Source organism: Hemibagrus wyckioides, linkage group LG14 (assembly GCF_019097595.1).
Source record: "Hemibagrus wyckioides isolate EC202008001 linkage group LG14, SWU_Hwy_1.0, whole genome shotgun sequence".
In the NCBI taxonomy this organism is placed as follows: Eukaryota; Metazoa; Chordata; class Actinopteri; order Siluriformes; family Bagridae; genus Hemibagrus; species Hemibagrus wyckioides.
This window is the reverse complement of record NC_080723.1, coordinates 21,373,576-21,395,010: the sequence shown is the minus strand read 5'-3', so window position 1 is coordinate 21,395,010 and position 21,435 is coordinate 21,373,576. Positions and strand designations below refer to the sequence as shown.

At 39.0% G+C, this 21,435-nt stretch overlaps 1 protein-coding gene across 2 annotated transcripts in view; it reads right to left on the bottom strand.

Annotated features, from left to right (window-relative positions):
• Positions 1-18,510, bottom strand: part of anxa6 (annexin A6) — a 30,878-nt gene extending 12,368 nt beyond the window's left edge. For both annotated transcript variants that reach the window (XM_058408356.1, XM_058408357.1), the window contains exons 1-13: positions 18,367-18,510; positions 15,210-15,267; positions 9,362-9,446; positions 8,088-8,182; positions 7,553-7,666; positions 5,319-5,409; positions 5,146-5,225; positions 4,167-4,223; positions 3,975-4,068; positions 3,675-3,770; positions 3,511-3,569; positions 2,492-2,614; positions 461-519 (exon numbers count right to left, since the gene is read on the bottom strand). In XM_058408356.1, coding sequence (XP_058264339.1) covers positions 461-519; positions 2,492-2,614; positions 3,511-3,569; positions 3,675-3,770; positions 3,975-4,068; positions 4,167-4,223; positions 5,146-5,225; positions 5,319-5,409; positions 7,553-7,666; positions 8,088-8,182; positions 9,362-9,446; positions 15,210-15,218 — 962 coding nt within the window. In that variant the 5' untranslated portion in view covers positions 15,219-15,267; positions 18,367-18,510. The remainder of the gene's footprint in view (positions 1-460; positions 520-2,491; positions 2,615-3,510; positions 3,570-3,674; positions 3,771-3,974; positions 4,069-4,166; positions 4,224-5,145; positions 5,226-5,318; positions 5,410-7,552; positions 7,667-8,087; positions 8,183-9,361; positions 9,447-15,209; positions 15,268-18,366) is intronic.
• Positions 18,511-21,435: the final 2,925 nt, after the last annotated feature.

Below are 21,435 nucleotides of genomic sequence, written 5' to 3'. Positions count from 1 at the left end.
CAATTCATTTTTTTGTTACTTTTAACCACCTTTAAGTGCAAAATGCAGTCTGTCAGCAAAGTAACTCCAAATAATTTGATAAATGTTAAGAACTAAATGGTACCACAATCTCTGTATCACCTAAAAGCTTCTTGTACTCATTAGCTACATTAGCCTTGTAGCCTTTGCTCCAGAGCAAAACAAACCATAGACGCTGAATCAAACTAAAGGAATACTCTCTATATAATGTCAGCTCTAGCTTTGAGCATTTTAACTTAAAATCTAAAATCTTTCCTGTCAGTTTGTTCAATAAACCCTGATACACACGCAGCCTTAATGTATGTCACATGTTTACACTCATGACAGGAAACATGTCTCTGAGCTCTGTAACATGGCAGTGTCCTCGCTGTGGCGTCCAGACGCCTGTTAAAATTCCAGTCATTTATCCATAATGATGTTAAAGTCATATAGAAGCACTTACTCATCATCTCCACCACATAGCTTCAGCAGTGTGCGCTTGTACTCTCCAGACGTGTCTTCCTGTCAGAGTAGCCACACGGTCAGATTCCACAGTTCCTTGTATCATATTGCATGAAATCATATCATATCCTGTCTAATCTCATCATATCATATCATATTTTATCGTATTGTATTGTATTGTATCATATGTTTATATACACTGATCAGCCATAAAATTATCACCACCTGCCTAAAATTGTGTTGGGTCCCCATTACACTGCCAAAACAGCCCTGACCCATCGAGGCATGGATCGGACTTGTTTGTTCAGCAAATCCCACAAGATGCTGGATTGGATTGAGATCTGGGAAATTTGGAGGCCAAGTCAACACCTCATACTGGTTGTTGTCATGTCATGTCATTGTCTCCTGCTTATCCGGAACCGGGTCGCGGGGGCAGCAGTCTAAGCAGGGATGCCCAGACTTCCCTCTCCCTACATACTTCCTCCAACTCTTCCGGGGGAATTCCAAGGCGTTCCCAGGTCAGCCTAGAGACATAGTCCCTCCAGCATGTCCTGGGTCTTCCCCGTGGTCTCTTTCCGGTGGGGCATGCCCAGAACACCTCCCCTGGGAGAGATGTCCAGGAGGCATCCGAAACAGATGGCCGAGCCACCTCAACTTGGCCCCTTTCGATGTGAAGGAGCAGCGGCTCTACTCTGAGCTCCTCCCGGGTGACAGAGCCCCTTACCCTATCTCTTAGGGAACGCCCCGCCACCTTACGGAGGAAACTCAGTTTGGCCACCTGTATCTGGGATCTTGTTCTTTCGGTCATGACCCGAAGCTCATGACCATAAGTGAGAGTAGGAACGTAGATTGACTGGTAAATCGAGAGCTTCGCCTTTCGGCTCAGCTCCTTCTTTACCACGACAGACCAGTACATAGACCGCATTGGCGCTGCACCAATCTGTCTGTCAGTCTCAAGCTCCATCCTTCCCTCTCTCGTAAACAAAACCCCGAGATATTTAAACTCCTCCACTTGAGGTAGGAACACCCCTCCAAACTTGAGGGGACAAACCACTTTTTTGGTTGTTGTGGTCATCAAACCATTCCTGAACTATTTTTGCTTTGTGGCACGGAGCATTATCCTGCTGAAAGAGGCCACAGCCATCAGGGAATACCGTTTCCATGAAAGGGTGTACATGGTCTGCAACAATGCTTAGGTAGGTGTTACATGTCAAAGTAACATCCACATGGATGGCAGGACCCAAGGTTTCCCAGCAGAACATTGCCCAAAGCATGACACTGCCTCCGCCAGATTGCCTTCTTCCCATAGTGCATCCTGGTGCCATGTGTTCCCCAGGTAAGTGACGCACATGCACCGGCCATCCACGTGATGTAAAAGAAAACGTGATTTATCAGACCAGGCCACCTTCTCCCATTGCTCCGTGGTCCAATTCTGATGCTCATGTCCCCATTGTTAGCATGGTCAGCATGGGCACCCTGACTGGTCTGCGGCTATGCCACCCCATACGCAACAAACTGTGATGCACTGTGTATTCTGACACCTTTCTATCCGAACCAGCATTAACTTCTTCAGCAATTTGAGCAACAGTTCCCCACTTGCATCAGTGAGCCTTGGCCACCCATGACCCTGTCTCCAGTTCAACACTGTTCCTTCCTTGGACCACTTTTGATAGATACTGACTACAGGGGCTGCAGTTTTGGAGATGCGCTGATCCAGTGGTCTAGCCATGACAATTTGGCCCTTCATCAAACTTGCTCAAATCCTTACACTCTCCCATTTTTCACTTGCTGCCTAATATATCCCACCCACTAACAGGTGCCACGATGAGGAGATCATCAGGTCAGGGTTATTCACTTCACCTGGCACTGCTCACAATGTCATGGCTGATCGTATTGTACCATACTGTATTGTATGCTGATGAAGTCTGACACATGGTACACAGGGTACCCTTCTGTCTGGTAACAGAATATCCACAGATCTATGCAGGATGAAGTCTATGGGATCTCCAGCAGCTGAAGACGAGGTCATTACCTGGATCATGCTGTAGAGGGATTTCTCATAGCGCAGCCTGAAACACTCTCGGATGTCCAGCATGTCGATCTCAGAGCGGGAGACCATGATTCGGATCAGAGTGTTATCATCCGTACCCAGTCCCTGAGAGAGAGCGAGAGAGAGAGAGGATTAATATAATATAGTTAACAATGCAGTGATTTTGTTATACATTTTTTTCTGTTTTCACAGTACCATAAATACTTTGTGTCAGAACATTTTCTCACTCTGCTGTTATATCTGATATCTCTTTGTTCCGAATCGTCAATCATTTATTAGCAACTTAATTAAAAATTGGGAAAAATAGCCAATATACATTATTATGTTTCTTTTGCATTACACCACAGCGCTGTTGAATTCTTGGCTCTGATTGGTCGGTAGGTGTTAATTTTTTTTGTGTGTGTTTATTTTAATAAGAGCAGCTCACATCTTCAATTTAATTTATTTGTATAGCCCTTTTAACAATGGACATTGTCCCAAAGAAGCTTTACAGAAGTATAGACAGTTACTATTTATTCCTAACATTTATCCCTAATAATGAGAAGCCTGAGGTGACGGTGGTGAGGAAAAACTCCCTGAGATGATATGAGGAAGAAACCCTGAGAGGAACCAGCCTCATCCTCATTCACGTGACATTGGACATAATGTCCTTTCTTCAGGTCAGTGTAAATTCTGAGTTTATTATAGACTTCACTATATCCCTTGAGTAATGCAATGGCAGTTCAAAGACAGCACAATAGTCTCTGAGTGGTTCCTCAGGCAGACACATCACCGAAATCTAATACACTGGTATACAAAAAGTGCTGTTATTTATCAGAGAACACATTTCAGCTAAAGTTCTATGTCAGGAGATGTTAGCATTATTGGAAGGAGTCTCCAGTATAAGCAGGACACTGTAATTGTTGACAGATTGCTGTGGTATATGCAGAATAAATGATGATGTTATATGTTTGGAGTGTGTGAAGGTCAGGTTCTTTGAGGTTCAGTGTCACTGAGGTTACCTTCATGGATTTGTAGAGGCGCTTGGCGAAGAACATGGGCCGACTGCGGACACACTGCACTGAGAGAGACAAGCAGAAACTCGGATCAGCATTATACGGTCCTGTCTGTGTGTGTCTGTGTGGGTGTGGGTGTGTGTGTGTTTGTGTGTGTGTGAAAAACTTACCGATAGCCAGCATCAGCCTCTCAAAGTCTCCTGATAGCTCGCTCTTAATGCTGTCCTCGATGGACTTCTCAGTGAGCTCCAGATACTTATCGAACACTGTGTGATACGACATGACCGAGTTAGATTTTCTTAATGTCCGGAAAAGACGACGTGTTTAATACGTGTGACTGAATAAACGTGTGACTGAATTAACGTGTGACTGAATAAACGTGTGACTGAATAAACGTGTGACTGAATAAACGTGTGACTGAATTAACGTGTGACTGAATAAACGTGTGACTGAATAAACGTGTGGGTCACCCAGCTGCAGGTGAGTCACACTCCGGTTGCCAAGGAGCATGATGAAGATGGCCTCGTCAGTACCCCACTGCTCCTCTCCGGCTGCGTACAGGTGCTAAACACACACACACACACACACACACAAACACTTTAGCTGTGTTCTAGGGAAGTTGGCATGATGATGGTGAAGATGATAACATCACTACTCCTCACCTGCGCATCCTCTTCTATCAGATCTTCATACACCACTCCATCTTCATCTCTGGCACCCTGGAAATCCAACACAAGATCATTACTAACACACACACATTTATACATGCACACACATACTCACACACACACACACACACACACACACACAGACAGAATTCTGTTAAATCTGGTGTCTTTCCCCCCCTAGTGATGCCCTAGCAGGCATTTTATCTTGTTTTATCTACTATAGGGACACTTTATCATGTTTATCTACCCTAGAGGGTACATTTTGATGTTGAATTTACCATAGAGGGCACTTTATCATGTTTTATCTTCCCTAGAGGGCACTTTATCATGTTTATCTTCCCTAGAGGGCACTTTATCATGTTTATCTTCCCTAGGGGGCACTTTATCGTGTTTATCTTCCCTAGGGGGCACTTTATCATGTTTATCTTCCCTAGAGGGCATGTTATCATGTTTATCTTACCTAGAGGGGACTTTATAGTGTTTTGTCTCCCCTAGAGGGCACTTTATAGTGTTTCATGTTCCCTAGAGGGCACTTTATCATGTTTTATATACCCTAGAGGGCACTTTATTGTGTTTTTTTCCCTAGAGGGCACTTTATCATGTTTTATCTTCCACAGAGGGCACTTTATCATGTTTTATTAACCCTAGAGGGCACTTTATAATGTTTCACGTTCCCTAGAGAGCAATTTATTGTGTTTTATTTACCCTAGAGGACACTTTATTGTGTATCTACTGTAGGGGTGAAGGGGCATGTTATCTACCCTTAAGGGCTTGCATCATGTATTCTGAACCCTAAAGGTGCCCTAGAAGGCACTTTATCATGTTTTAGGTACCCTAGAGGGCACTTTATCATGTTATCTACACTAAAGACCACTTTCAACTTTTTTCTACTCTAATATGTACTGTTGCAGCATTCTCTGCACACATCTAACCCATCCTCACACTGATTGTGGCAGTTCATTAACTTTGATACCTGGAGCAAAGCGACCAGCATCTTCTTAAAATGTCCTGATGTGTCTCCTACAATGTCCTCCTCCATTTCCCTGCCGTACGCTGGAGATGACACAGAAACAACACAAAATAGACATCATGAGGCATCGTTTCGTTTCCAAAAAGCATATGAGGTACACACGGGCAAAAACTCACCATCTTTATACGCCGCCACCATGCTGTGCATTTGTTCGTTCGTCCTTGAGGCGAGCATTTCAATCAGGCATCTCTCATTAGTGCCAGCTCCCTGCAAGCAGGATAATCAATACCACAAAACACAGAGCTAATTTAACTCCATAAGGATGTAACAGTTCACAGAAACAGTAGACAGGAAGAGGACCAAGATTGTGCAGAATCATCCTAACTGTCACACAGCCCTGAGCTGCTGGCTTTCCATCACTGAGCAGCCTGTTATAAGCTTGTTAAAAGCCATAATCTTATTAGCGCTGAGCGAGCTCTTGCACAAACCATGCAGTGCCATACAGCAAAGTGAAAAAATATACAGGCTGCTCTGAAATGAGACAAGACTCTCTGACCTACGATGTTAAATCAGCAAACTTTAGTTTATCTTATTTGTGGAAATCTGTGCTGCATAAATAATGTAGAAATAGAAATATTTTCAAATTAAAACAACAAAAGTCACAATCAATTTTATTTATTTATTTATTTGTTTGTTTATTTTAATTAATTAATTTATATATTCACTGATATATAAACAATATTTTTCTTTAAAAAAATACTTTATACTTTAAAATACTTTTTACTATTTTTGAAAATATTTATTTAAAAATATTGTTGTCTTTTAAAGACTTTTTATAATTGAAAAATTGCAGATTTTCAATAAAATATTTCAAATTAAATTAAAATTTTATATTCACACATTTGCATGAATAAAACCAAAATTCTAGTCTTTAAATAATAAATAGAATTTAAAGCTTTATTTATTTGCTGTTGTGCTTTTTTTAATATATTTAAAATATAAATATAATTTTAAACGGTTTTTCAAAAAAAAAAAAAGTATATATAAAATATTTTTTATATTTTAAAAATATATTTTTTAAAAATTATTATTTTTTTCAATTTTTGGAAATTCCACAAATGGATATAACATCCAAGACCTAAAAACCTAGAGAACCTAGAGAAAAATATAATCTGATTCAATGTCTTTCATCTTTAGTTACTGTGGTTTGTGAAAATTTCATTTCACATGAACAAAAGTGTGGTTACTCTGCACAAGCCTAAAGAGATATTCCTGAAAATGATCGTTTTCCATTTCACCCGGTGATGTCACTAATGTTCCGTGTCAAATATAGAAGTTTGATAGTAAGAGTGAAACACCTCAGTGCGTTTACAGGAAATATCGGAAAGGACTGATCAGGTCTGTATTATTAGGGGAAGTGAACGAGGGCATGTTAAAAACAGTAATAAAAACTCATCTCGTCTCCTCACTGCGTCGCTCACTTACCGCACCCTAAATGCAGCATTAACAAAGCAGATACACAGAGAGAGCAATCAGTGACACACACACACACACACATTAATATAATGTCTGACACTCACAGGAAAACGTGTAAGAAAACTACAGGACATGAACATTAAGCTGTAGTGAGATTTTCAGAACGGAAAATGGTTGTACAAGCACAACACTGAAATACACAGCATGCAAAAAAAACCCATTTTCTTGCATGTAGGGACGACTATAGGGCATTACATCATGACATATCTATGTTTTGGGTTGTGGTAGCTCAGTGGTTAAGGCTTTGGGCTGCTGATCAGAAGGTTGTGAGCTTGAATATCAGGTCCACCAAGCTGCCACTGCTGGGCCCCTGAACAAGACCCTTATTGCTCAATTGTATAAAACATTACATTTGTAAAAAAAATAAAATAAAAAAAGTAAGTTGCCCTAGATAAGGTTGTCTGCTAAATGACAGAAATGTGAATGTTTATCAATACATTTCTATTAGCAAGAGGAACCAATTGGGCACTTCATCGTGTTTAACATATGGAGTACACTTCTTCATGTTTTATCTACCATAGAGGCACCCAAAAGGGCACTTTGTCATGTTTTATCTACCATGGGGTCAGCCTATAGGGCACTTCATCGTGTTTTATCTACCATGGGGTCAGCCTATAGGGCACTTCATCGTGTTTTATTTATCATGGGGTCAACCTATAGGGCAGTTAATCATGTTTTATCTACCATGGGGTCAGCCTATAGGACACTTCCTCATGTTTTATCTACTAGCACAAATGTTTGTCATTCATTTCAATCCATTTTTTTTTTTTGCACAAACACAAGCCAAACCCTGACATGCACAGCATTCAGAACCTCTCAGCAGCTCCGCGAGTTTATAAAGCTGTCGATGGAAACATTAGAGATATTTTCTCACCTTGATCGCGTCCTTGATCTCTTTGGCATCGTGATATGCCGGGGGTTTCATTAAACTCACAACCAGCCGCTCAAACTTGCCCGTCAGTTCGTACTTCAGATCCGCGATCAAGTCCTGCATGAGCAACAATAAGCAAATAAAAAACAGATTTTTAAGAAATTTGAGATTTATCATTTCAGATAACAAAAAGGATCATGGGAAAATTTTACGCTTCATTTATCTGGATTGTGATTTTTCCTTTTATTTATTTATTTATTTATTTATTTATTTATTTATTTATTTATTTATTTATTTTTATTTAATTAGCCTTTGTTTTAAAAATTGTAAGTGATATAAGGAACCCTACAGAACTGCAGTGTGTTATAGAAACATGTGACTCAGACAGATTTTATTTTATTTCTGAGCATAAAACCCTGCCTTTAATGCCTTGTAGTATAAAATCTGGTTGTATAAAGCATTAGACCTCATTGCAAACATAGCATCATGTTTTTTCCATTATCTGAGAGGCTTTTTACGGCTGGAGATGATCCAGTACCTTGCCATAGAGTGATTTGTAGGCAGTGCAGATTTCTTGTCTCTGAGCGTTGCTTCTGGAGGTGACCAGGTCCAAAATGGCCTCCTTGTCACTTCCTAAAAAAGGCAAAAAAATGTCAGTGATTAGAGGAGCTTCATCTTCAGTCTTTATGACATTTATCTCTTATTATCTCTGGATTTATTATTATTATTTTATTATTATTATTATTTCTGGATCTATTTTGTCTGTTTTTCTCTATAAGACTCTATAATCTTATAGATTGTAGTTGAATCCAAGGAGAACATTTTCCATGTTAATCTTTACTACTGTAAACACTGTAGTGTTTGGACAAATAGATAAAAGCTTTTTCCTGTATTTAGAAAAGATTTTTTTAAAAACTGTTTACTCAAACACTTCTTATAAAAAAGTCTAAGGAGAGCGGCTGAATTCATCAATAAACCTTTATTTCAAACAAATTTGTATGAATTTCCCTTCAACATGTTTGTTAACTTCAGAAAGAGTTTACTTTTATACAGGGTTAATCTTGAAAGTGTGTAATGTAGCCAGAACTACATCTCTCTTCTCTTCTGTCTCTCCTTTAATACAACTGTCTCTCCTTTAATACAACTGCTCCTCATTTAATGTGACTGTCTCTCCTTTAATGTGACTGTCTCTCTTTTAAAGCAACTGTCTCTCTTTTAATGTGACTGTCTCTCCTTTAGTACAACTGTCTCTCCTTTCATGTGACTGTCTCTCCTTAAATACAACTGTCTCTCCTTTAGTTCAACTGTCTCTCATTTAATGTGATTGTCTCTCCTTTAATGATTGTCTCTCCCTTAATATGACCGTCTCTCCTTTAATACAATGGTCTCTCCTTTAATACAGTTGCCTCTCCTACAATTCAACTTTCTCTCCCTTACTATGGCTGTCTCTCCTTTAATACAGCTGTCTCTCATTTAATGTGTCTCTCTCTCCTAAAAAAACAAATGTGTCTCCTTTACTCTGACTGTATATCATTTAATGTGACTGTCTCTCCATTAATGTGACTGTCTCACTTTTAATACATCTTTCTCTCCTTCAGTGTGTCTGTCTCTCTGTTAATGTGACTGTCTCTCCTTTAATGTGACTGTCTCTCCCATGATGTCATCTTTATTGTCCCTGTGTAACAGTTCCTGTGTGTATTACAGTGAATCTGCTTCATGCAGTTTTATCTAAATCTGAAGTATTCTCTCCACGGGTACAGCTGTGGGTGATTTATCAGTGCTGAGATTGAACAGTTAGGCAGGACTCCTTACCAAAGCCTTTCATGGCATTGTAGAGCGCTTCAGCATCGCTGTTCGCATTGAATCCTGGGAAATCCTTCACTGTGCCTCGGAATCCCTGAAACAGAGAAAGTGGAATTTGAAGCTGGAGGTAATCTGATCGGGTTCTGCTTGGGTTAGTGTTTCTCTTCGTTTTCTGAAGCGTTCCCTCAAATGAGAGGAACCAGGAAAGGGTGTCGTTAATAGGGTGTGGTTTAGATACATAAAGAGAGAGAGAGAGAGAGAGAAAGAGAGAGAGAGAGAGAGAGAGAGAAAGGGAGAGAGAGAGAGAGAGAGAGAGAGAGAGAGAGATCGGCCACAAATAGCAATGCAGCTGTGAATAAAATCCTGATAATATAAACCAGGTGTCCTCAAGTAGTAGACCGTGGTCTAGATCCGGACCTGTAAAGTGTTTCAGCAGACTGGCTACTGCCTGTAAACACAAATCCTCATGGTTTCTGTAGCAGATCCTCTGTTGCTCTTTGTCTAATCATTTTCATTTATACAAATTATATAGCTGAAGGCAGCTCATGGGTCCACAGACTAGCAACAAGGCTAAAGTTATTTTATTTCATATCTGCTAGCAGAGTGAGTACATACACATAGCTTGTTGAGATATCTAATATTATTCTCCTGGTGTTACAGTAAAAATACGTACATGTGTCTTATCGGTGCCAAAATAGTAAAAACAGTAACAAAAATCATATATATATATATATATATATATTTAATTTAATTTAATTAATATATAAATAATAAATATATTATTATTATTAAATTATATTATTATATAATATATATAATAAATATATAATAATTTATTTAATTTTAAAATATAAATATATATAAATTTATATTTATTTATATATTTCTGAGGTGTGAGCTAAAAGCAGTAATATATATAGGCAAAGAAGGAATTATGTGGATCTTCACAAATTATTTCAGAAAATAGATCAGCTCTAGTGAAATTTGGATGATGACCGGTGTTTAGCGAGAGACTTCCTCTCACACAGATCAATACTCAATAATGCAGATGCTTTGCATGAGGCAGCAACCTGAACACACACACACACACACTGTATCTCACACAGAAGTCATCGACAATGAGACAGTGTCATGTGATACTATTTACCATCTTAACACAATGCACTGTTTTGAAAGCAGATGTGACTGGACTACGAGCAATTAGCAAGACCGGAGTAAGATGAGCTGCTGCGTAACATGAGATAACGCTAAGTGTTTACGTGACTAGGTACAAAACACTACTTGTTGTTGAATTTTAAGCGTGACACATCTTGTGTAGATAGATAAATAGAGAGAACGTCCAAATTATCTTGGTTTTTTGATGCAGTTTCACCCCAAACTGCTCACAAACCTTTAACAGTCTAAGAAGCATTGATATACGTCTAAGGGGCAATGGTTTAAGTCTAAGTAGCAATGACCTAAGTCTTAGGGGCAACGGTTTAAGTCTAACTGGCAATGGTTTTAGTGTATGGAACAATGGCCTAAGAGTTAGGGGCAATTATCTAAGTCTAATGGTCAGTGGTCTAAGTGGCAATGATCTCAGTCTAAGGAGCATTGGTCTACGTCTAAGGGACAATGGCTTAGGTCTAAGTCAAAGGGGCAATGTTCTAAGTCTAAGAAGCAATGATATAAGTCTAATAGGCAATGGTCTACACGTTCTGCTTCTGCGAGTTCATCACACTTACAGAGAGTATGCTCAACATAGTATTGTTAAGAAAAGTCCAAAATTGCTTCATTCCTCTTTTTTGTTTTATCACAGCTGTTTTGTGACTTGCATAAGTCCCGCCTTGAACTGGTCCACTAAAAGTCATTGACCGGGTAAAGAGTGGATTAGTCTAGAGAAGTAAACAAGAGGCAGAGAGTAACTCTTGAAGAGACAGAGTGATCCATAGCTCAGATCTGAGAAGCTTTTCCCGGGTCAAACTCGGACGAGGTTAGGGAGAGATCTGGAGACTCAGCAAAGAGGAAGGAAAGGGTTCTCAAGTGTGATGAGGCCAGAGCTGAATTTCTTTTGCCAAACAAAAAAGAATGAGCTAAAGTAACAGGATCCAGATGTGCAAAACTGACAGAAACACATCCCAGAAGAACATAATAGCAGCCAAGGGTGATTCTTAGTGTTAGCCAAGGGGGTGAATACTTATGCAAAGATGAAAATGTTTAATTAATTAATAATAATTAACCTACGGAACATTTGTTGCATACATTTCAGATGCATTTCAGATGCTGGTTGTAATGTATCATCTATCTATCTATCTATCTATCTATCTATCTATCTATCTATCTATCTATCTATCTATCTATCTATATAGATGAGTGTATAAAGTTGAAGGGGGGGTGAATACTTATGCACAGCACTGTAAATAGCTGTGAATTCCCATGTTGCGTCTCCACCTTCTACACTGTCGCCGCACCTCAAAATCTCCACTAAGACATCCGAGGACTGAATGCAGGGAGCGGAGAGCAAACAGCTGACACCTGTCCAAGTCTACAGCTGCCCCATGGCCTCATCGTTTAGGCACTGTGTGTGTGTGTGTGTGTGTGTGTGTGTGTATGTGTGTGCGTTTCACCTTACTCATACAGTGCTGTTCACCTTGTAGCAGAATCCTGTTTCTCTTTCTATATGGCTCTGCATTTCTGCTTCTCTTTTTATTATTTCTGCCTGAGAATTTTGTTGTTTTTTATTTTCCTGCCTAGAAAAATGGCTGAGAGCCAGAAACCTCCGCCTTACAGCCACAGAGTTTATCTGTCAAGGCCCTTTTTCGATAGGACAGCTGTGAAGAGGGGAACATTGAGAGCTTCAACAGAGGTCTTAGCAACGGTGACTTCAGTAAACAAACATGCCGCCACCCACACGCTAGCTAACGGACACGACAACGCAGGAGGGAAAGACGAGTCTGTGATAACTGGGGTGCCGTTACTATTGCTCTATAACATTTACTAATATTTATATAAAAACGACGAATGTCATTTGCATGGATTCTAGTTAAGCAAACTGTGTACAGTGGAACCTCGGCATAAGAATTTCATTCATTCTGGAGGCGAGTTCTTAAGGTGAAAATGTGTATTGCGAAACGAATTTTCCCCACAAGAAATAATGTAAATGCAGATAATCCGTTCCAGCCGCCCAAAAATATGACCAATGTGACCGATGCGAAGCGTATGTAAACTGCTTACAAAGAACTGACCCGAGCCAAGCATTCCATGTCAAGGCTCCTCACAGGAAGTCGTGCCACCAAGCTTGGGCTAAAAATAGAACAGACCACCCACACCACCAATCTGTCAACAAAACAACGCCAGAAAAATCAGCTAGCTTTTGAACGCATGCTGAAGGCGACGATGGTATCGTGGGTTGACTCTTTCCAAAAAGCTTTCGCTGACTGAAAACAAATTCGTAGACTCACTCTGGTTGGCTTTGTTTCGCTTTCCACTGACGCTAACAAGTTTTGAACGGCTTCCGGACGAACGCGCAACTTATCTGGCGTTCAGTTTGCTTCTGTTTGTTCGTATGCCGATTCTTGCAAAAAAAATTTTCTTAAGGTGAAAATTCATAAGTGAGGGTATTCATATACTGAAGTTCCACTGTATTTGGTTTAACTATATAGAGGACAAAAACGCTCAATCAACAAAGAAACCTTGCTGGTTACCAGAAATGTCAGCAGAAACTTCAACAACGTGCAAAGCTGATGCACAATTGATTAACAAGATCTGATCAGATCCCAATAATAATAATAATAAGCACACTCAGAAATGGATAATTATTTTAAATAATAAATAAATAAATAAACAGGAGGTGTGTTAAGCAATTCTTTCTTCATCATTATCCTTCACAAACAAACAAATTTTCAAAGTTGTTCACATGATGATTTGAGACTATTAACCTTAATCCAATCGTATGATAGTAGATTCAGTAGTATACACTTTCCAGCATGAGAAAGTTTTTTTAGTTGTTTTTGTAATGCCGTCTATTTTCCTATCAAGATGAAGAAAGCTACAAAAAAAAACACAGAAATGTTTTTCCCCACACAAATGTTCTTATCTTTAAAGTAAATGTTGATCTCAAACCCATTTCTGCTCTCTGAGATGTTCTCCAAGTGCTTGTTCATCTAAAAAGCAGCTCAAATTTAATCTTCAACCAGTAAAATTCTGTGTAAGGTTCTCCATCAGAGGGAAAAACACACATCTAAAACACACTGAAAGCCAACAGACTCGTTTTAGATCAGACTCACAGATAGAACATCATTCAGTTCTTTATTCTGAATGAAAAAGTCCCATTAGTCTATTCTGCTAGAATAAAGGAACACCAGTGAGCTGGTAAAGAAATATGCTGTACAGTCACTCTTGTGTTACAGAAATCATGTGCTGGAGGTTTTTCACCGTTCTTCACCGTCTTTAATGCGGAATCTTTTCTGCAATATTGTCTGATCGTGTCTGGACATTCAAATGAAGGTCTTTTATTTATAACAGGGTTGATTTACGTGACTTTATTAATGGTTTGAATTCTGATGGGCCCTGTGATGGACTGGTGACCTGTCCAGGGTGTACCCCTGCCTATTGCCCAATGTGTGCTGGGATAGGCTCCAGCAGACCCCCGTGACCCTAATTAGGAATAAAGCGTGTATAGAAGATCTTCATCTTTATATTTATAATTTCCAGCTTCTTGATAATATGATGGTAACAAACTGCTTTTTTCTGATAAACTTAGAAACAAAGAGAGAGAGGAAAAAAAAAACTTTTGTGGAGGTTTAGGGGCATTGAATGTAACTATAAATGGATAAAAAGGACAAAAATGTTCTCTAACAAATAAAACATAATAATCCTTTTGTAGGAGAAATAAAAACGCTTCAGGATCACTCTGCTTCCTTATACCTTATTCCTTATTATTGATCATTTTTTATTTTCCTAAAGGGGCAATGGTCTAAGTCTAAGCGCATTGGTTTAAGTCTAAAGGGGGAATGGTCTAAGTCTAAGGGGCAATGGTCTAAGTCTAAGGGGCAATGGTCTAAGTCTAAGCGCATTGGTTTAAGTCTAAAGGGGGAATGGTCTAAGTCTAAGGGGCAATGGTCTAAGTCTAAGCGCATTGGTTTAAGTCTAAAGGGGGAATGGTCTAAGTCTAAGGGGCAATGGTCTAAGTCTAAGCGCATTGGTTTAAGTCTAAAGGGGGAATGGTCTAAGTCTAAGGGGCAATGGTCTAAGTCTAAGCGCATTGGTTTAAGTCTAAAGGGGGAATGGTCTAAGTCTAAGGGGCAATGGTCTAAGTCTAAGGGGCAATGGTCTAAGTCTAAGCGCATTGGTTTAAGTCTAAAGGGGGAATGGTCTAAGTCTAAGGGGCAATGGTCTAAGTCTAAGGGGCAATGGTCTAAGTCTAAGCGCATTGGTTTAAGTCTAAAGGGGGAATGGTCTAAGTCTAAAGGGGGAATGGTCTAAGTCTAAGGGGGGAATGGTCTAAGTCTAAGGGGCAATGGTCTAAGTCTAAAGGGGCAATGGTCTAAGTCTAAGGGGCAATGGTCTAAGTCTAAGGGACAATGGTCTAAGTCTAAAGGGGGAATGGTCTAAGTCTAAGGGGCAATGGTCTAAGTCTAAAGGGGCAATGGTCTAAGTCTAAAGGGAATGGTCTAAGCACTGTGTGTGTGTGTGTGTGTTCATACAGTCCCAGTGCTCCATGTCCCCCTCAGTAAGAGAACCAGACACCCGACTCTGCACGCAGTGCAGCAGAAATACAGTGTAGTGACTCATCACTAATCAGCCTCAGGATCTTAGCATCAGCTAAAAGTCATATTCATGTGAAATCCAAGCCATATGTACAGTAGTTCTGGCTTACCTTGCCCATGATGTCTTTACTTGAAAGGTCTCGGTGGAATGATGGACTACAATTCAACCTGGAAAAAAAATGATATTCTTATTTGTGGTGAAGAAGTGACGTGAAGCATGCAGATAAGGAGATAAAGATGTACTGAAGATCATTTGCCACTAGTCTGTGTTTAGTGTCTGCTTCTTTAGTTGTGTTGAGCTGATAGGCTGCTCGGTAGCTACAATAACACTCAAATGCTTACTCATTTCAATCTTTACACACTCAACTGCATGCCTTTGTACAGATTTCATGTCAAATTAGTAATTATTTCTGTTACAGTTCCAGATTTGTGCTTCAATCCATTGCTCTCGTTAACCAAGTCCTGATTTCTGATCTAAACACATTGCAGTGCTTTGTCTCGGAAAGACGAAGGCATCCAGTGCAGAGACGTCAGAGCTGGCTCATATTTGTGTGGCTGGTCTCTGAATTTGATAAACAACTAAAGATAATCTGCATGAATCATTTCTGTGGGATTCTTTGTGTCATAATGTCTAATCAGGTTAGAAAGATCAGGCTGAAATCCACTGAATTACACATTCTAAAAAAATCTACATAGTAAAGGATTATAAACGATGATCTACATTATATTGTTATAATCTATAATAAATGATGCCAAGGTGACATGGTCTGCTTTGTGAAAAGTTCCTGATTCGGAATTCTGAGTCGTTACTTCGTACTTTTCCCAGTTAGAAGCCGGGTTTTTCCGAGTTCTGACTAAAACTGATGACATCATCAAACGTAGAGAGGCAGAGCCTCGTTTTTTCCAAGATGGCTGCCTTCAGAAGGTTAGAGCATTCAGAAGGTTTGTTCATGTCCATTAGAGGGATGTTACTGAATATTTATTACATAAGAAATAATGTGCTCTAAACACTTCCAGGTATAAAGATGAAACGCAGACTCATGATTAGCTTTTGAAGCTTGTTAGACGTCTTTTTACCAGGGGTTTAAGAAGCAACAAAACTTTAAAGCAAGTAAGCAACTAAATGTGAAGCTTTATGGGAGAAAGAAAGATGATTAATTTGAAGCACAAAAAAATTAATCACTGCATGCTGCTGCATTCACTCATCCTTAGTACCTGCCTGGTCAGGGTCACTATATTGTTTTAAGAAAATGTGTTATATTTGTAAGAAAAAGAACCTACTAGGTTTATTAGGAAAAAAATAATGAATATGAATAAATAAATAAATAAATATATAAATTATTTAAAATATTATTAATTAAATTAATTTTTCTAAGATATATATTTTTAAAATATATAAATATATTTGTAAATATTCAATTCATTTCAATATATTTTTATAGCACTTTTAACCATGGACATTGTCTCAAAGCAGCTTTACAGATATATTGAAACATAAACATAGAAAAAATGATAAATATCTTAAATATAATCACTCTTTATTTTCTGTTCTCTTTTTTCACTTTTAGAAAGTTCAAATATTTGCTTTCAGTGCACTTCATCAGTAACTAGGTTTCAGATACACCCGGACTTACTGCAATGTATAAAGACCTCAGTCTCTTTATAAACTATAAATTCAGTAGGCGTGGCTTTAGCAGAAGTTATTTTTCTTTTTTTTTTAAATGATCATTTCTACCACTCTACTCATCTATCCGTTCATCTTCTGTAGCGTTTATCCTACACGCGGTCACAACGAGCCCGGAGATAATCCCAGAGGACTCGAGGCACAAGGCAGGGAAGCTGGACACGCTGGACTGTGTGCCAATCTACTGCAGGCACAGTCACACACTCATTCATACACTACAGAGCATGTCTTTGGGAACCTGGAGGGAACCCCGAAACCATGGGGAGAACATTCAAACTCCATACACACAGGGTGATTCGAACCGCACTTCATTTTCCGCAACGTTTAGAATGTTCACATTTAATAATATTAAAAGTCTTTAGGCCACGCCCATTTCATCCTCAAATCCAGATAAATATATCTGCTGCATGAAACAGATGCTGACACAGACGTTTATAGATGAATCTCCAAAACCACATTACTGACACTTTGCTGACCGTAGATATTTACAGAATTTAAATAAAGGTCATTTGCGTGAGACAGACTTCCATCACTCGTTCCTGTTTCAGCTACATTCTGGGTAAATGTTAGCGTTAGTTAGATTTGAGCCTGTAATACCCCTTTAATGGCCGGGGTTCCTCTGTAGTACATCTGGGTTCATTCATGACTCAGCTGTAAGGAATGTAAAGCATTAAAAATGAAATAAGAAGCTACACGCTTTAATCAAAGGAGTGTGTTTAGTCCCACTGTGATGTTTAACTCCTCTATATACAGTCGGTTCATAAACGGCGCCGTCTCACCCCCACACTCTGTTTGGCCTCCCCTCGGTCCGACACGTTTATGGAAAATCTCTTTTGGACGTGGGCCGAGCGGTTTGAAGGCAAGGCCACGTTTTCCACTCTGTGACTCTTTCTTTTCACACTGTGCTTTTTCTCTGCCAAGCAAGGAAGCGTGAGACTCGAATATATAAACGCTGAGTGCTGCAGAAATGCGGCATAAACTTACAGATGGGTGAAGAGAAAAGGAAAGGAGGTGCGACTTACACTTATCATCCGTCTCTACTCTCTCAATACAGTGTATATTATACATATCAAGCTATTTATATCTTCATATATCAATATGTTTATATATTCAGTAATAAAAACGTAACAGCAAACTTATAACAGTGAAGGACGAGCTGTCACTATGGTATATTACGACATTGTTTGAGTTTAAAGCAAAGTCCAAAAATAGACCCAGAGAGAGAGAGAGTGAGAGAGAGACATGGAGACATGTCCACTGCCACACCCAGGGGTCTCAAGCTCAAACCCCTTCCCTATGGATTTATATATACTTCTATACTTTATCCATGCCTTATAACACATAAACTTATATATAAACATGAGAAACATCATTCACAATATAAATCATGTCGCTGTAAGGCGTTATAAGCGCTGAATACGTCTTAAAGGACAAGGAGTGAGAAAGTTCTCACTTTCTTCATTCACAGGCTCCCGTTATACGGTTGCTTACGTCATGCGTCAAAGATATTAAAATACAGCATGCATGAAAGGGACAGTGAACAGAAGAAAAGTGTGTGTGTGTGTGTGTGTGTGTGTGCTCACCTCCTGTGCTCTCCCTGCAGAGTTCACACACACACGGGTCTCTCTCTCTTTCTCTCACACGCACCAAACACACCAAACACACACCACCGCTGCAGTCCGGCCCTCCAAATGAGCGACAGCGGGGCAGCTGCTCGCCGGTGCTCTCGCGCGGCACTGACGTCATCACGGCGGGGCGTCACGCGCAGCGCCAACTTTCAGTTTGGGGCTTTTTTCTGTTTTCTCCATAATAAGATTATATTATAGGCGATGCTTTAATTGGTAATATTTCGACATAAAGGCGGCAGGGTTTCTATAATTTTCACAAAATCCTAGAGAAATAATGTGGAGTAGAGAGAAAAAGTAGTTTCTTTATTGAAATGTATGAATATAAAATGCTCCAAAGAAATATTGTTTATGCTGGTATTTAACAGACTTTGATCTTTTTATACATTTTAACTAAAATAAATGAATAAAGAAAGAAAGAATCCCTAATTTTATTGAAAATGACATCGTCTATGTGTGTATATATATATATAAACATATATTATATATTTTTTTATTAGACATATGACTGCCTCAAAAAAAATCAAAATCAATATAAATGTGTAGAAAAAAAATCACAACACAATTTGAAACAAAATTTCATTTATTTATTTTTATTTATTTATTTTTGTTTAATTAATTATTTTATTTATTTATTTAAAATGAAGGGCGGAGTTCTGAGTAATTATACTTATAGTTTACTATAATAAAAGTAGTATTATTAAATAATAATAATAATAATAATAATAATAATAATAATAATAATAAATTAATAACTTAATAAATAAAGATGTAATCAGTGAAAGTAAAAAATAATGTTGTTGCATTAGTTTAAAAAAAAGGGGGGATTAGTTTAAAAAATGTAAATAAATAAATACAATAATTAATTAAATGATGAAATAAAGTGGATAGTTTCATGTGAAAAGTGCATGTAATTAGTTTTATATTAGTAATCAACAGTGGAAATTGTCACAAAGCAGCTTTACAGAAATCTGAATATTCATAATGAATAAATCCAATGCTATGGCTATGCTAGGAAAGAATTACTACCTCGGACAACATCAGTTACCTAAAACAGTCGGAAGAGTACTTTTGTTTCACTCTGTTTTGCCTTAAAGCTTATAATATTTACCATTATCTAGAATTTACCTTGCTGCCTAGACAATGAATGTTACTAAAAACTGATGCTAGCCTAACCTGGCAAAGAAAACAGGCTAACTTGGTTAAATATAAACAGTTCATGTGACAGAGGGGGAAAAAAAACACCATTCCTCATGAATTGCTAATGAGATGCCTTCTAGGAGACCGAGGAACACAACAGGGCTACATGCGTGTGACAGTTGAGCTCTTAACTGAGCTATTTCTGTAAGAGCACAGGGTCATTCCTGTAATACGGCGAGGAATTCAGAGCAGCACAAACACACACACACACATAGCCAGGCCTACATGCTCATACTTTACACACCCACACTATCATAATCTCAGTCTCCCCATAGGGTGGTCTGGGTTCTGTCAGTAACTAAATACTCCAGGAAGTAACAGTAGATCCCAGATTTTCATAACTCTGTCTCCTCTTATTATTAATATATCATTTATATTATACCACAGCTCTCTTGAATTCTTGATTCTGATTGGTCAGAAGATTACATTCCTGTGACTGCAGCTCTGACAGAAGTTCAGTACTTCAGTAGTACACTGGATTATATTAATGCACTCGTTCTAGTACATTACTGTTTCCATAGTAACAGCTCGTTCACAGGGACTGGCACATAGGATGTTGTATATAATTGTATAATAAAGGCTGTAAAAAGACAATTTGTCACATATACACCAATCAGGAATAACATTATGACCACCTGCCTAGTATTGTGGTGGTCCCCCTTTTGCTGCCAAAACAGCCCTGACCCATCGAGGCATGAACTCCACTAGATGCCTGAAGGTGTGCTTTGGTATCTGGCACCAAGATGTTAGCAACAGATCCTTTAAGTCCTCTAAGTGGCGTTTCCATGGATCGGACTTCTTTGTCCAGCACATCCCACAGATGCTCGTTTGGATTGAGATCTGGGGAATTTGGAGGCCAAGTAAACACCTCAAACTGGTTGTTGTGGTCATCATGATGTGGCAATTGTTGGCACTTTCAGCAGTGCACAAGGGTCAGCATGGGCACTATGGGCACATTGAGCGGTCAAACACTGTGTATTCTGACACCTTTCTATCAGAACCAGCATTAACTTCTTCAGCAGTTTGATCAACAGTAGCTCATCTGTTGGATCGGATCACACGGGCCAGCCTTCACTCCCCACGTGCATCAATGAGCCTTGGCCGGCCATAACCCTGTCTCGGGTTCACCACTGTTGGACCATTTTGATAGATACTGACCACTGCAGACCGAGAACACCCCACAAGAGCTGCAGTTTTGGAGAAGCTCTGATCCAGTGGTCTAGCCATCACAATTTGTCCCTTGGTCAAACTCGCTCAAATCCTTACGCTTGTCCATTTTTCCTGCTTCTAACACATCAACTTGGAGGACAAAATGTTCACTTTCTGCCTAATATATCCCACCCACTAACAGGTGCCATGATGAGGAGATCATCAGTCTTATTCATTTGTCAGTGGTCATAATGTTATGCCTGATCGGTGTACGGATATATCTACCTTGCAGTGAAATAGTTGCTAATAAGGTTTTGATAAGGTTTTCTGTAACGAGATGTTTATTTAACATGTGATATTACTGTCATTATTTTTTTTAATCATTTTTAATAAAACAGTGCTCATTCATTCTTATTCAGACATTTTTCTCTTCAATTATTCATTATTAGACTTTTTTTTTTATCATATTTATCGGTGCAGTAGTCAATTTTTTATTCCTCACTTTTACAAATATTCGTGAAATATGTAGAATATTAAAAAGAAGAAAGATTGTGGCTTTAGCAAAAGTGTTTAAAGTCTGTTCTGGAAGTCCGGAATGCTCGTTCGTCTTTGGACACGCCTCCTATCCTATCTACTCTATTGGCCACTGTAGATCCTGGGGGCGGAGCTTTTTTGAAT